This window comes from Tarenaya hassleriana, unplaced genomic scaffold (genome assembly GCF_000463585.1).
Source record: "Tarenaya hassleriana unplaced genomic scaffold, ASM46358v1 Cleome96, whole genome shotgun sequence".
NCBI lineage: Eukaryota > Viridiplantae > Streptophyta > Magnoliopsida > Brassicales > Cleomaceae > Tarenaya > Tarenaya hassleriana.
In genome coordinates this window covers 397,371-413,571 of record NW_010972002.1, presented here as the reverse complement: position 1 = coordinate 413,571, position 16,201 = coordinate 397,371, and the positions used below count along the sequence as shown (strand labels likewise).

Here is a 16,201-nt window from a genome sequence, read left to right as displayed (position 1 = left end):
AATTACTAAATATTTGGATTTTACATTTTAAAATAATTGTATGATGTTTATTATTTCTTAATCGTTGTTAATTTGCCACTAAACAGTGATTATCAACGCGCCCCCACGCGCCACGTTCAAATAAACCGAAAGAGCCTCTGGTCGGGTCCGGGGCCGTCGGATCGATCGCCGGAGGAGGGGGTGGTCGCGGTGATGGAGAGAGAGACAACGAAGCAGAGGGAGACGAAGGCGGTGGTGAGGATGACGAAAAGGGTCGTTCGGGAATGCTCCTTGGAGACGGTAGAACTCACGGGCGGCGCGTGCAGCATTTTCACGGCGGCGCGTGAGGTTAAAGTTTGGATTTTTCTCCTTTCCCCTTTCTCTCCCTTCCAAAGAAAGCAACCGGAGAGCAAATGGTCACTCGATTGGGCTCGAGGGGTTGGTTACAGAGATAATAAATGAAGTGGGTGAAGCTGCCTGAATTGAGAACATAACCGTTTATACGCTTCAAAGCTTTAAAAGGCTAAAGCTTTAAAAAAAACATTACCATAATAAAAATCATTTCTTTCTATATTCTCTGATACAACAGAATCTGAAATTTCAATCCACTGAAATCTGAAACGAAAACCACAATGGGCGGTTTTGTTCGTTGCCCATGTTTTGTACGGACGGAGAACTAAAGAGATCCAACAATTCCGAGGCTTGTGAATCTCTGGAGTTCAGTCATTTTTCGCCGGAGCTTCTTAGCCGGAATCTTCCGGTTATCGTCTCAGGTAACGTGGAAGAATCCGAAGAATGTGGCCGCCGCGAAAACCAGGAACAGAGCTCCTCTCAAGTAGCCAACCTGCAAGAAAAAAGAGGTGAATTTTCGCTGTAGTTGGCAGGAACAACAGTCATTATTCCTCCTCGTACAGGTTTCTCGAGCGGGGTTGAGAGCCTAATCGAAACCTGAAACCACAATCATGGCCACAAATATTCGTTGAGGGTCTTCAGAAGGGAAGAAATCACGAAAGAAAACGGTGAAAAACCGACAAATCCATCAAGTTCCTGACCGCCTGTCCCGACGTTCTTAGCCAAAGAACAGTAGCAAACTCCATAAAATGGCTTTATTCTGCTCTGGGCGAAAGACATAACCGAAATGAATAAGCCAAGCCATGAAGAAGCTTACTTGTTTAGAACCTGAGAAGGTACAGGTCGAAAAATCTTCCCGGTAACAACTGACAAGATATAGTCGTCAGAGATAAAGCTCCCATTGAACCTAAAAGACTCATTTCAAGAAATCCATAATCACCAATAAAAAAAACAGAAGTCGAATCGGGAAATCGAGAGAAAGAAGAAAGCTTTTCTTGGTGTAATCGATACCCTTCTCCTGGGCCTCGCAAGTTCATAAGAATCCCGAGGAAACAAAACGCTTAGTTACGAAGAGAGCATCCATGGTGGAATTTAAGAGAGAAACGCAAATTCGGTGAGGATAAGAACTAAACAAAAGAGAGAGAGAGAGAGAGAGAGAGAGAGAGAGAGAGAGAGAGAGAGAGAGAGAGAGTTAGAACATAAAGTACCGTGTTTTCTCGCATTTCATGGCCAAGGAAGCAGCGATAAAAAAGGTATAGCAACAAAAAACCACATCTATGAGACCACAATCCTGGTTAAACAAAGAATAAAATTGGTACAGACAATTATATAGAAGAAAAAAGTCATACGGAAAAAATGGTAGTGAGAAGGCAGCAGTAAGCGAAAATACCAAACCACAGCTTAGTAGTATGAGAGCTATAGATAGCGAGCGGGTAAGGGATCCGGCCTTGAGGTTTTGAGCTGCAGGATCAACGAATATAGAAACATTAGGTGATGTGATGGTGGAAATGCCTATATAGCATGCATATGAGATCGATTATTCTTAATCAAATTCACGAGTAGACATTGCATGCCTAAATTACCGGAAATAACTGTAGCTTCCATTGTTAACGAAAAGAAGATATTGAGGAAGGAAACGTTCACAACTCACTTCTCTGATGAGCTATCTTGAGTTATTGATGACTAAGAGAACTACTCTGAGATCCATTTTCCTCCCCATCCATCACCAACAAAAGCTGCCCGGGCCAACTCCAGCATTTGATGCTCGATCTCTGAATTTGCAGCATATCGGAGTTTCCAACATCGGCCTTCTTCTAGATCTTTACTACAGATTAGTCAGCCAAATCGAAATTCTCATCACTCAATAACCCCATTGTAGACATCATTCAGATAAAAATAGCAAATTCCAAAACTTGGGGAGACAAAAGAGAAAGCCAATAACGTCTCATCTCAGCATAAACCGCACTACCCCGAGTGAGCAGAGCATAAATGATCAGTATCCCGAGTCACTAGGCTCGATCACGAAAATGAGCCCGAGAACAGGAATTGTTACCCAAATTGGGGTTTATTGGCTGGAACCAAGGTTAACATCTCATATGACGAAGTCTAGTGATCTGCAGAATCTAACAAACGTCCTAGATCACACAAATTGCCAAACACATATGGATAAGTACAAAAAACCCAGAACTCCTTATCTGGGTTTCATGAGATACATAATGCACAATTTCGTAAATATACTCTCAACAGGATATCTACGATTCTGGCTTGATTCCATAAACCCTAAATCGAACCTTTCCATTCGAAAAAAGATGAGAAATCCACCCGCAAACAACATTCTTTGATTCAATCCACAATGGAAGTGAGCAACTTACAAAAGGGTGGAGAATTGGGTTTGGACAAGACAACGAATCAAACACAGACAACAAAGGAAGTTCCTGTCTTGAAGACACAACTGCTGCTCCGCAAATATCACTCTGCTTCTTATAACTCCAACTACTTCCATGGTGTTGCTCTGATCCACGAGAAGCAGAAAATTTTAGTGACCCATTTGCCTGTGAATTCTGCTCAGTATCTTAAATCCGATAATCCCTCGAATTTCTTCCTCACTGATTGTTGTTGGGGTTTTTGCAAGATCGAGACTTTATTGATGGAGACGAGATAGGATTCGAAATACCCTCTCTTTGTTGTGTCTCAGAGCTATGGCTCTGCCACGTGGCAGAGGTACACAGACAAAACGTTGCCGTATTAGGCATATACGCTCGAGGACATGACATGGTCACTCCATACATACATACATACATACGGTGAGAATTCGGATTTAAAACTGTCACTATGAAAAGAGCCTTTGTTTTCAACAACTAAATCCATTGTTTGCGATCCTCTAATTAGATTCTGGAAGATTAGATTTCGATTCTTCAAATTTTATAAGGTAAAATCACATCATAATAGCAACTAAATTAAATTATAATCGCGTAATTGTTACGATTCTCTAATCACATATATATATATACGCACAATTTTTTCTTTTAATATGTAAAGAATGAATGATTCGATTTCACGTTATAATGTTTCCGTTTGTAGTGCGCGTAAGATCATCTCCGCTTCATGCGGTGGCTTTTAGCATAGTCAAAAAGATTGGGCACACGTGTCAGTTCCTTATTCGTTAACCACATACGCCCTCGAATCCTATTGGACGACGTGCATCACCCCATATTTTCATAGTCCCGATATTGCCCTCCGCTTTTTCTCTATCTACGTAAATGTCATCATCATGACAGTTCGTATTATTTAGAAAAAAAAAAAGAAAGAGAAAAAAATTAAACACAGAAAAGTATTCGATCAGGCCTCTATCATAAGTACGGTCGATCTTCCTTCCATATCTGGGGTCCACATGTCATAAGACAATGCCACCCCTTGCTTTCCATTGAAATTACGTTTCTGCCATGGGATCAGGCCGTTGATCTTTGGTTGCACGTTAACGGACGTGTAGCGCGAAGCAGGTGATTACAACGCCACTAATACATACGTTATAGGAAAGGTAATTTCAAAAGGGGAAATAAAAAGCCAAAATTCATTTTCGTGACATACCCTTCCCCACTTCCAACCAAAATAAATAAAAATTTAAAAAAAAAAGGGGATAACCCTAACGCCGTTGTGATATTTGGGGAGGAGAGAGATTAAAGGCCCCCTTTGTTCTTCGTCAAAACGTTTTCTCTCTCTACGAAACAGCGAATGAAATCAATGGAAATTGAACCATTCATCATGGATGACCTTCTGAACTTCTCCGTCCCGGAGGAGGACGACAACGAAGAGGACGAGGCGGCGGAGGTTCGGCCTCTGGCGATGAAAACGTTGTCTCGTCGGGAAAAAATTATCCGGTCGGCGGAGTCATTCGGCCTTATCGGCCCCGACGACCCCGTAAGTCTCCAAATCATCGCGCGTTCTGTTTCTCTCTCTCTCTCTATCTTTCTCTCTATAAGGTGAGCGTAGCCATTTTGGTCTGACGGACTCCACTTGACTCGGCGGAGCGGGCTGAGTCATGACCGAGTTTCCGGAGGTGGTCTGGTTGACCCAGCCGGGTCAAAAGTCGGAAAACGCGTTTTTTCCCTTGGGTGGGTTAACGTGCACGTCATGTGGGGACGGTTGCCGGTTCGTTCCGTTGTAAAATGACGGGTTTGCCCTTGATATATCTTTTGTTTTAATTCGTCAAACTTGTTTTCCGTGGCTGGGTTGGTTGGAGGGTATTTTCGGAATTGCGTAAACATTACCGGTTGGGTCATTGTTTTGTGAGCTGTTTCTCACATGATGGTGAGCTACCACAATAAATTTCAACTTTTCTTTTTTGAATTTAATTTTATTATTCCCGCACCTATTTTCTTATTCCACCGAAAAAGAAAAAAAAATCTTATTTCTCAAATGACGAAATTGCCCATCCAATTGACCCGGTCGTCCCTGAACCGGCTACTTGCCACCCCTATTGGAAAATTGGCTTTCATGGCTTCTCGCCCGAGTCACCGAGTCGAAGCGGACGAATTAGCCAGTCAACTCTGTCTGACTGTTTTTTTGTTGGCAAATTGACAGGAATTGGTTGAGGAAGAGGATTTGGAATGGATTTCGAACAAGGATGCATTCCCTGTGATCGAAACGTTTGTCGGCATGTTGCCGTCGGAGCAGCATGTCCGACTTACCTGGCCGGAGCAAGCGTCGGCTAAGCAGCTGAGTCCGGTTTCCGTTCTCGAGACGAGCAGCCACAGCCACAGCTCCGCCACTCTCACGACGACGGCGACAACCACCAACAGCAGCGGCTCCTCTAACGGGAGCGCCGCGGCGGTGTCCGGTGGCGCCGCTACGACCGTCATGAGCTGCTGCGGAGGCCTCAGCGTGCCGGTGAAGGCCAGGAGCAAGCGCCGCCGCACAGGACGCCGCGACCTCCGCGGACTGTGGACGCACCGCGAGCAGACACCGCCGAGGAAGAAGCCGGCGTCGACGCTGGGGAGGAAGTGTACGCACTGTGGTTCGGAGAAGACGCCGCAGTGGAGGGCGGGACCGTCGGGGCCGAAAACGCTGTGCAACGCGTGCGGCGTCAGGTTCAAGTCCGGGAGACTGGTTCCGGAGTATCGTCCGGCGAACAGTCCGACGTTCTCAGCGGAGGTGCATTCGAATTCTCACCGGAAAATCATTGAAATGAGGAAGCAGCGGCAATTAGGAGTAGCGTCAGCGCCGGCGACCGGGAAGACTGTGGATAAAGGGTAGGGCTTTATTCTTTTTTCTTTTTTAAATTTTGTCGAACCCTTTTTTTTCATTTATTTTCTCTTCCTTTTTTTAATTATGTTTTAAGGGATTTTTTAGGGTTTTGTAGTTGGGATTTAGGTCTTTTTTTTTTCCTTTGTGAAATTAGGGTAATTAGGGGATATTATATTTAAATCAGTCGTTGGTAATCTTCTTGTTTTAAATTTTAATGTTTCTATGGTTATTTTTTTCCCGAAAAAGAAAAGATTGAACGCCGAATCTCTTTTTTTTTTTTTGTATATTTTTCTCAGAACTGGAATCTTTTCTTTTGTTTCCTAACAAGAAATTTCCTCCCTTGTATTTTACTTTTGTAGCTTTAGCATTACCCAATAGTTGTTGAAGAGCTCTAATAAAATAATGCAAATCCCATAATTAAAAAAAAAACTAAAAAAAAGTGTAAAGATTGATATAAATTTATGATTATAAAGCTTAAGAAATAATGAATATTCTAAATATATGATTAAGCCAATTTTTTTTTATAATGAATAACACGAAATCACATCAATGGGTTGGGTTATAACAACAAAATTAGAACTAACTTCTCACCTAACAATGATAATGGTAAGAAGAATCCAAACATGTTACCATTGAGACAGGGGCAGTTGGACTGCTTTAGGTTAGACATTAATACAACAAACCTAATATCATACAGCCTTATTATACAGAATCACTAATTAAATTATTGATTTTTTTTCAAGAGGGATTAAGTGTTTAAAAGATTTTTTGGAAATATTTCATATAATATGCATTCAAATAGATCTAGAAAATTTTATTATCAAGATAATAATAATAAATAATGATAGTTTGGTTGGTTTTAATAATTTCATAGAAATTAATGTAAGTAGTGTATATTATATAAATGGACTGAATGTGGTCACATGGAGATTTGGTGGGTGGGGGTGATTGCACATGACGAGTCTTTGGTCGGATTCTACGGACTTGAATTGGAGTAGGCCATGGAACATGGTCGCGGGATCTATTTCACTTTTATATTCCCTTATTTAAAATATATATATATATATTTTACGTATATAATCACATGCGTAATTGCATGCGTATGTATATTTGTATATATTGAAGTGCAAGTGTAAATTCAAACACGCATAATAAAATGATCATATGATAAGCGACCTCAATGTATTGTATAAGATAGTATTATTAATATTTGTTCGTGTTCATCTTGTTATATAGCCGATTTATATTCCCTTCGTTTATTTATTTTTTCTTGTGTTTGTCTATATCTTTAATATACGAATGGTGATTAGAAATTCTGCTATTCTTCATTCTATGTATCTTTCTATACGTTTTTTTCGTGGTTAATGATCGGTTTTTTCATACTTTTATGACAATTGTATATTTTGAAGATGCGAGCAAATATTCAATATTTAATACGATACATGAATCACTAAACCAGATTGTCCGAAAATATGGATAATTAACGTGTTTCAAATATTAAAATATATTTATGTTTTTATATTAATTAACTATTATTTCCTTTCTCTTTTGACACATTTTCACTCATTATTTTGATAATAGTCACCAATTTGTAAAGGTGTCAATTTAGATTCGTTACAGAAAATTAACAGGTTGAAAAAAATCGGATTTTTGGATCGGGCTTCGGACTCGATTCTTACCGATCCGAAAGCCTGATATTTTTTAAAAAAATATTTACAAAGGAAATTATTTTGAGTCCGAAATATATAGGGTCGGATTTCGGACTTAATTATGTAGACCCAAAAATATTGGATCGGCCCAAACCTGATCCCAAAACATTTGAAACGAGTGCGGACTCGGATTGGGTCGGGTCGGACTGGTCGGTTGACACCTTTGGACATTATATCAAAAACTTTAAACTTAAATAGCTTAGGCCCATCATAAGCAAAAAAAAATGGCTTCCACATTGGGCCTAAACTAATGATTTTGGTCCAAAACCTAATTCTTCTTCCATTTTTTTTAAACTTATGAGAATTAGGGTTTGAATGGCAAAACTATATTTGAGCAGAGGATCTAGATCAGGCTTTTCTCGTATTTTATATCAAATATGAATGTTAGAATATTGACACCGTTACGAATTAGTGGAATAACAATGATCCTATTCGTTATTATTCTAATCTCTTAAATAACCGATATATATATTTATATATATGTTTCGAAACAGTTTTTTTTTTTTTAAACAGAGGAATTTGTGGAAAGACAAGACAGAAACAACATAAAAACTAATTGAACAACGCTTCTGCGCCTTCTCCTCCTCATCGTACAACGTTGGAAAATGTTCCACCTTTCCTACTGAGAAGCAAAAGCCAGAGGCTGCTACCTTCCTCTCTACCACAAGGTTAAGGTTGAACCAGTGAAACCAAAAAGAAAACAAAAACTCAAGAAGAAGAAGAAAACCAGTGTGCATGTAAGGAAATGTTTTTAGAGTGTGGAGGGGGTTCTGCCCTTTTGGCAGTGGAGAGCTCCGGCAGTAGAGGTTATAGTCCCGACCATGGACGAAGGCTTAGCCGTCAAGCTTAACGCACGTGCGTAGCTGGTTGAAGAATGCTCCGTTGAGTAGAAGGTCTCCTTCCGACCTCGAGTTCCATCTCTTCCAATCGGCAAAATAGCAAAAGTACCTTTACTTTGCTACAAAGACTTCATGATATACCCTTTAAAACCCTAAAATTTTGAAAAAAAAAAAATAAAAGGAACAAAAGACATAATTAACCCTTTCACAAAAGTACCGTGATACTCCTCTTTGAATTCATCTCTCTCATTTTCATTTTTTGATAACTCTTCATTTCTTTCTTAACTTTCTCTCTCCACTCTTATCTTTCTCTCAATTCTTCCATTTTCTCCCTTCTCATTTCATTTTTACACATAGAAAAACAAACGAAAAATGATTATTTCGTTGAGCATATCTTCACCGACGAGCTCATATCTTCTTCTTGAGTCGGTCTAAGATAGAACAAATGACAAGAACTGAAGGTAAGTTCATTAATACAAGAGATTGATTCGATGCATAAACTTTGTGTTTTGTGTTTGAGTTTTATGATTTTTAAAATGAATCGTGTGATTTTTGATGAAAATAGGACATGCATAACAAATCTGTCCAAGAATATGCAAGAGGCGCATATTTAATTTCAAATAAATATTCAGAGCGATAATGGAATGGATTGACAATGAAAACAAATGTGTTACATTGGTTACACCGTCTAAAATTTAATTTTGGTCACACTGGTCACGCAGGTCACACTGGTCACACTAGTCACATTGGTCACACTAGTCACACCGTTCAAAATTTAGTTTTGGTCACACTGGTCACACTAGTCACACTGGTCACACTAGCCACACTGGTCACAGCGTTCAAAATTTAGTTTTGGTCACACTAGTCACACTGGTCACTTGGTCACACTGGTCACACCGAAATTTTTTTAAAATTCACGCGAAAATTTTAATTTTTTGTGATGGAGGGAATTTTAAAAATTTTAAAATATTTAAATTTTTTTCTAGGGAACCGAAAACTGTTTTCTCTCTCTTCTGTTTCTGTCATTGGATCTCACACCAATGGGTATTATGAGAATAACATAATTATAAATGTATGTTTTGAACTAACTTTTTATTTTTATTTTTGCAGGGGTATGCCTTGAAGTCTTCTTTGCAGCATAATAGGGGTATTTTTGATAAAAACCCCTTCCAATCTCTACCCTCTTCTCACCTGTCTCACATGTATTATAGATATATACGAATGCGTTAATGTTTTGTTGTTACCCTGCACTTCTCGACAATGCGAGAGGTTAAGTAAGAGAATCGAAACCTCCTTGGCGAAGCGGTTATCGGGTGCCGAGTATCGATTCCCCTGGCTGTTGATGGTGGGTTCTGCACTTCCACCTATGGCATACATCTCCCAGTATGTTTTATCGTTGTTCACCACATGAAAATACCCGTGCCTGCACCTGCGTATATCGGCTATATATGTTATCATGTGTATCTTAGCGCACAAGTGTGTTTTAGCAATGATCTCATCTGTGGAAGCTGTGTTGCATACATCAGGTTTTACCTCGGCATCCTCTGGACCAGTCCCTCTCCAAAATGGTTGTAAGCAATGGTCACTTGCATCTGCCTGTCCCTTGTGTACGAGTCGCTGTGCCCTAGCAACATGACCTGCCCATAACAATGTCATGACAAAGATTTTTTTTAAAAAAAAATGGCGGAGGGAATGTAAATGTAAATGGTTCATGACCTGGAAATGGCAATGGCAGCGTCGACAAGTCCATCGGCACAGTTTGAGAGGGAGTTGTGATCAATCCAGACGTGGCTTGACCCGAAAATGGACACTGCATCACCATCAGAGAGAGAATGAACATCAATGGAGACAGAAGGAGAGAGAGAGACCTGGAGCGAGATATTTCGTTGTTTTGGAGATTCTTCGCTGCCAGAGCGCAGATGACAAGGACGAGGAGCACAGCGAGGAAAACACTGGTCCATTTCCGAGACGACGACGCCATTGCAGCTTCTCCTTCTCTCTCACTCTCTCTGTACTTTTTCTGGCTAGGTCGTGAAATTCTCTCACTTTCCCTCCGTCCAAACAGAGCTCGGCGACAGGAGAGAGAAAGAAGGAGAAGAAGCAGAGACGAGTGACGCACGCTCCTAGGAAACCGTATATATATATATATACACGAAACGGAGGAAGACGTACGTCGCCGTTCATTAACTCTGGTTAGGTTCACATTCTCACCGTCCCTTTCTTTCTTTTAACCCTATTTCTAACGCCGTAACTGTAACCACACTCTCACAACTGCCGGTAACCGCCCCATCTCTCGTGTCACACCTCCGCATTTATAAGTTTAGGAAAAATAAATAACTAAATCGACCGTGTCAAGTGAAATCATTACAATCACAACAAAAAAAATTATAAAGTACCAATTAATCTTATAAGAAAATTATCACCTCATTTTAATTCTAACATAACCTACCGACTACAATTTTCAAATATAACTATAGATTCTTAAAACTATGTTCAAACTTTATTCTACATTTTATTATACAATTACATAAATTTAATCTAAACCCTTTTCTACTCATGTTTTAATCATATAGTTTAAAATGACGTATTTTTTTACATGTGAGTGTAAAATACCAAAAAAAAAAAGTTAAATATTTTATAATATGGGTTAGAATATTTGTTCAATATAATTCGATATGAGTTCTCCATTTCAAAAAAAAATCATATACCAATGTGCTTTTTGTAAATGGTTAAATAATAATAAATGTATTTATATTAAAGCATGACAATGTATCGAATTTTGATGGGATTCTCCTTTTTTTCAATCGACAGAATTATATCAAAACATACTCTTTAGAAATAAAATAAAGGAGGGAAAAAGGCATGGGATTATTAGTTTATCGGGTGAACCTAATTTTAACCGACGGACTAACGAATTGACGGTAGGAAAAAATGCCACGTCAGAAAGGTCGTGAGAGTTAGGGTGGTTTCCGTACGGAAGACAATTGGTCACTGGTTTTATACCGTATTTAACGGGAATATCAAAGTCTCAATCCTCAAAACTTTATTCCAGATTCTATTATTTTTTTCTTATTTCGGGTTTCTATATTAAAGAAAAATTACACTGTGTATTTTATTTTAATGTTATATTTAGGCATAGTTTTAGTTTTCATTAATGATTAAATCTTTTGAATTTTGTTTTATATCAGTTTTATTTTTAGATAATTTGATATAAAAAATATAATATATAATTAGTTAGATATGAATGTTTATCAGTTTTTGAAACCTTTCTTTACAGTCATTCAATTAAAAAATATTATATTAGTAATAATCGCTAATTGTAATGAAAAACGTAGAATTCAAGTATTCCAATATGAGAAATGATGAATTATATAATTAGTTTTATTTTTTAGTATAAAAGATTTTTTTTGGAAAAATTTCATATATTATATATGTTATCTGAAGCCCCTAATAAATATATAAAAAATGTTTAAAATTGAAAACATAAGCATATGTTTTTTTTTTAATTCTACTGAGATATTGTTAGTTATCTTCCAACATAAACTCTTTCCAAACTAAATTCACGAAATTCGAGTTAGTTAGTTATGTGTTTTGTAATAATTAGAATCTATTTTTCCAGAATTTTTTTTTGTAAGATTTTCTTTGGTAAGATGGTAATTACTAATTACTTACAACTCTAATTTCTACTGTTCTATTTTGTAATAAAATATAGAGAAAATCGCCAAAAAAATTATGTACTCTTCACATATCGACAAAAAATCTTATACTTTTTTTATTACCAAAAAAATCTTGCACTAATACTTATTCACCTAAAAACCCTATACTTATACTTATTCGCCGAAAAAACCTTGTACTCTTACAATGTTACACCAAAAAATCATGTACTTTTTTTATTACCAAAAAAACCCTATACTTATAACTTATTCGCAAAAAATATCTGTATTTTATAAGTTCTAGCAAATAAACACTTAAACGCAAACGCCCAAAAAATTCGTAAAAAAATCTATCTGAACCTAATCCAACTGATATATACTCGAACCGAATCGAACCGATTAAAATAATATACCATATTGGATATGAATATTTTAAATCCGAAATAACCAAATCTGAAATAATTGAACCGAATCTGACCAACATAAATCCAATCTGATATATTTTAGATTCAATTATTTTAGATTCGGTTATTTTAAAAATATGATATTTAAATAAATACAGTGATTTCGGATTTGAAATTTTAATCGATTCGATTCGGTTCTGGTATATATCGGTTGGATTAGGTTCGAATAAATTTTTTACCATATTTTATGGGTGTTTGTGTTTAGGGATTTATTTACTAGAATTTAGAAAGTACAGATATATTTTGGCGAATAAGTTATAAGTATAGGGTTTTTTTAGTAATAAAAAAATACAGAGTTTTTTGGGCTAATATTTTAAGAGTATAAGGTTTTTTAGGCGAATAAGTATAAGTACATAATTTTTTTGGTAATAAAAAAAGTGTAGGGTTTTTTTGTCGACATATGAAGAGTATATCGTTTTTTTGGCGATTTTTCCTAAAATAAATGTAACAGAGCAGACCTTCTATCAAATAAACGATTATAGAATATGAATTTAGTTTTTAATAAAATAAGTTAAACCCTGATTTTTAATCATGTATACATAGGTATGGTAAAATGAAAATTTGGAAAGATCGTGATTATTTTGGAACAAAATGCGCTCATATAGTGAACGATAAACCCTAGAAAATGACGGGTTATATAAAGCTTAACAAAGATTAGTGAAATATAATATCACCAAAATTAATTAGGAAGTTTAAAAAATTCAATTAAAATCATATCGATCCAATCTTTACTTCTTCGGTGGGCTTGTCGGGAGCATGGCTTATGTTCCCTCATGCAAACTACCAAGCGGGACCAATCATGGCCATTTCTAGGGTGGATTTTCGAGTAATCGAACCGTACCGAATTGAATATTTTGATATTTTTTAATTATACCATTAAAATTTCCGAACGATATATTTTTTATAGAATCGATTTTTTCAAAACCGAACCGAACTTTTTAAAATTCGCGAAAAATCGATTTTAATAAAACAAATCTAAATTTTTTTTAACAAAATCCGAAATTGAACTGTATCAAAACCGGAATCGAACCGAACCAAATAATATATGGTACTAATTTGATACAAATTTTAGAATACCGAATAAATCATTCTCGAATTGAATCACTAAAATTCTGAAATAAATCTCGAAACGCCCACCCCTAACCATTTCCTCACGGTCACACAATTGTCTATATCGAATTTACAATTTCAACCTTGTGACCAAAAGTGCACCAACAAAAATATTTTTTGAACTCTTCCGTGGGATTAATGGAACAATTTTTTTTGTTTAATTTGCTAAATAGAGACGAACGAATATTATTTTAAATATATAAAGATTAAATGTGTCTATTCATAATTACAGGTTATTCAATACGCCTCATGATCTATCCAAAACAATACTTTTTTTAATGGGTTAGAGGACATCATATATTCTATTTAGATATCGATATTTTCGATATGGATTAATTATATTTCTGATTTCGTTATTTCTATTTTTTTAATTTATAAAAACTAAATTAATTTGACTTTTATATAAGTTTTCCATTCGATTTAGACTTGGAAGATGCGATAGGATCTTTTTCACAGTACAATCCACAATTGAACCCAAATTATTGTTACAAACCCCTCAACAAAGTCTATAACACGATCATCCCGCCGCATTTTCGAAATAGTAACGTACGATATCCCAATTATAAAGAATAAAAATATCATATTTATGAATAGTAATATATTATGGTATAATAATATGAACATGGTCTAAATTTAACCTAAACTTGCCATTGAAACTTCTAATTTTGGTGAATGACGAAAAAAAAACACCAACAAGAACGAATATTTATCGGTAACGCTACTGTCTCTATATATGTTCCATGAAATGATTATCGTGTTTTGTTCATTTGGACTGGTTCTTGGATTATTCTTTGTGAGGCCACAAGGTTAATGGATTTTTGTATCTTTTATTTGAATTTGGCACGTTTTTCCGGTCTTGTTTTCTACTTAAAATAATTTTCAATTTTACCCTTAATTAAAACTATTACAATTTCAATAAACTTCTAATAATAATGTAGTTTTTATCATTAAAACTATATTAAATAAAGGTGTATCATACTTTTTTTTTTTATATTTTTTAAAAAAATATGAAAAACTCTAAAACGACAATTATTAAAAAGGAGAGAGTAGTTTTTATATATAAAAAAAAATCAAATTAAACAAATATCGAAAACACACCAAACAGTTGAATGAGAATGAATCCAAATTAGATCTAAATCTCATCGAAAATTGGTATATAAAAAATAACTACAACAAACCATAATTAAAACCGACATATATATATATTCCTAAATCTCTTACACCAATTGGTCAGAATCAGATCTTGACTTAAAATCCATTATTGTTAATAGAAAATAGTATAAATTTATTTTTGGAAAAAAAAAGCAACAAAATTTACGAATGTAAACTCGTATAAGAAATAATTTGATATTTTTGGAACAAAACATGGACTTTTTCAACAAAAAAAAAAAAGGTGAAGAGAGGAGGAACATTTCACGTAGGGTTGGGAGTTGGGGGACACATCGTATTAACTCAAAGTCAGTTCTGACACTCCGATTTAATTACCGTCTCAGACATCTCAGGGCCAAATCCAACACTCCACAAAAGAGACACAACATTAACTGACTGGCATATATGTGTGTGTATATATATATATATATGTGTGTGCGTGTGTATATATATGTGCATGTGTATATATGTATACACAAACACACTTCCGTATACACTCGAATCCCTTTTATGTGTCTCTGATCAACATGATGATGTTCGAATGATGGAACATTGGTTTAACTCATTGATTGTTGATGGAAGATCATCATAGTCTAATGATATATATATATGTCTTGGAAATCATTTGTGTAGTTATGACGGATTCCTTCTATATATATATACACATACATATATATAAATATATTAAGAGTTTTTTTTTCATAATTAATTTTTTAGTACTAGAGATTCCTAGTAGAATAAGAACGAAATCAAAATCAGATCACAAGATTTACTTGGAAAATCTAACCATTTTGGTTTTAGTGAGAGATGCTTAATGTGGGGTCCAAAGTTTCATTTACTTCAAATGAAAAATAAACCCTAAACATATATATATATATATATAATGAAAGCTTGCATCACAAATAAAAAGCGATGACATGGTATATGAAAATAAAGAAATACGTATTTTACGATGAAATTGTTTGCTACATTATAACTGAATCTAGTCTTCTAAATCTTATCATCAATTATAATTATATTATTATTGAACCATACATTTACAATTATATCCGTCCTTCTTATATATATATATCGCCGCTTAATATAATTCCGATATAAATCACCATTTACTAGGTATCATCGCAACCTCGATGAACAAAAAAAATATTATATTTTCAGAATTTATATACACATTAACTGAGTGATGCCGAATAATCAAGAACAAAATTAATCAAACGAAACCCACTACTATTTAATTTAACATCACACAAGATCCATGGAAATTCAAAGTAATTAAAATTTTAAGACTCACATTAAAGAGCCTTATACTTATACGTTCACATTACACATAAGACCCCCTTTTTTTGGTAGAACGCACATATTTGATATATATATATATATTGTTACACCCTTCAAACTTAAACTACCTGTTGTGCAATGGATTTGGACCGGTGGGAATAACCCGCTTCGATTCCAAAGTCGAGTTAGGGTTCGTCGTCTTCACCACGGCCACTTTCCTCGTGTAAACTTTTTCATCATCATCATCCGAGATCTTGAACTTCTTGTCTGGTAAGCCATGGCGGGAATTCACGAGCAGATTTCTCACTGAAGCTGCTTCCGAGTGATGAACTAGGGCAAGAATCAGAAGACAAGATGCCAATATCAAACCTCTCGTTCTCATTCTTGTTTTTTTTTTTTTTTTTTTTTGGGGGGGGGTCTTCTTC

General features: G+C 35.8%; 3 protein-coding genes and 1 long non-coding RNA gene across 10 annotated transcripts; 1 reads left to right on the top strand and 3 right to left on the bottom strand.

The window, feature by feature from the left end:
- Positions 1-457: 457 nt before the first annotated feature.
- LOC104804820 lies at positions 458-3,019 on the bottom strand. 2 transcript variants are annotated; one of them, XR_770399.2, is made up of 6 exons: positions 2,703-3,019; positions 1,982-2,150; positions 1,721-1,791; positions 1,539-1,621; positions 1,148-1,237; positions 458-927 (listed from the first exon to the last, which is right to left on the bottom strand). It is a non-coding gene; the product is annotated as an uncharacterized LOC104804820 (long non-coding RNA). The 2 variants fall into 2 exon arrangements; XR_770398.2 differs by having other exon boundaries at positions 1,982-2,155; positions 2,703-3,018.
- An 892-nt stretch (positions 3,020-3,911) lies between these two features.
- On the top strand, positions 3,912-5,803 carry LOC104804819 (GATA transcription factor 1-like). Its single transcript, XM_010529185.2, is given in 3 exon segments — positions 3,912-4,248; positions 4,912-5,550; positions 5,553-5,803. Coding segments are annotated over 3 exon segments (849 nt in total). The 5' UTR covers positions 3,912-4,062; the 3' UTR covers positions 5,577-5,803.
- Positions 5,804-7,822: 2,019 nt separating this feature from the next.
- On the bottom strand, positions 7,823-10,250 carry LOC104804818 (probable pectate lyase 20). 6 transcript variants are annotated; one of them, XR_770397.1, is made up of 6 exons: positions 9,991-10,249; positions 9,839-9,932; positions 9,656-9,759; positions 9,413-9,551; positions 9,212-9,313; positions 7,823-8,274 (listed from the first exon to the last, which is right to left on the bottom strand). XR_770397.1 is itself a non-coding variant. In XM_010529183.1 (4 exons), the coding sequence occupies exons 2-4, from the start codon at positions 9,754-9,756 to the stop codon at positions 8,242-8,244; spliced, it is 273 nt and encodes a 90-aa protein (XP_010527485.1). In that variant the 5' UTR covers positions 9,757-9,759; positions 9,839-10,249; the 3' UTR covers positions 7,823-8,241. The 6 variants fall into 6 exon arrangements, 1 of the variants encoding a protein (XP_010527485.1); XR_770396.1 differs by having other exon boundaries at positions 9,644-9,759; positions 9,839-10,250; XR_770395.1 differs by having other exon boundaries at positions 7,823-8,250; positions 9,839-10,249.
- Positions 10,251-15,750: 5,500 nt separating this feature from the next.
- On the bottom strand, positions 15,751-16,169 carry LOC109116291 (CLAVATA3/ESR (CLE)-related protein 19). Its single transcript, XM_019201461.1, has one exon. The coding sequence runs from the start codon at positions 16,156-16,158 to the stop codon at positions 15,901-15,903; it is 258 nt and encodes an 85-aa protein (XP_019057006.1). The 5' UTR covers positions 16,159-16,169; the 3' UTR covers positions 15,751-15,900.
- Between the last annotated feature and the right edge of the window lie 32 nt (positions 16,170-16,201).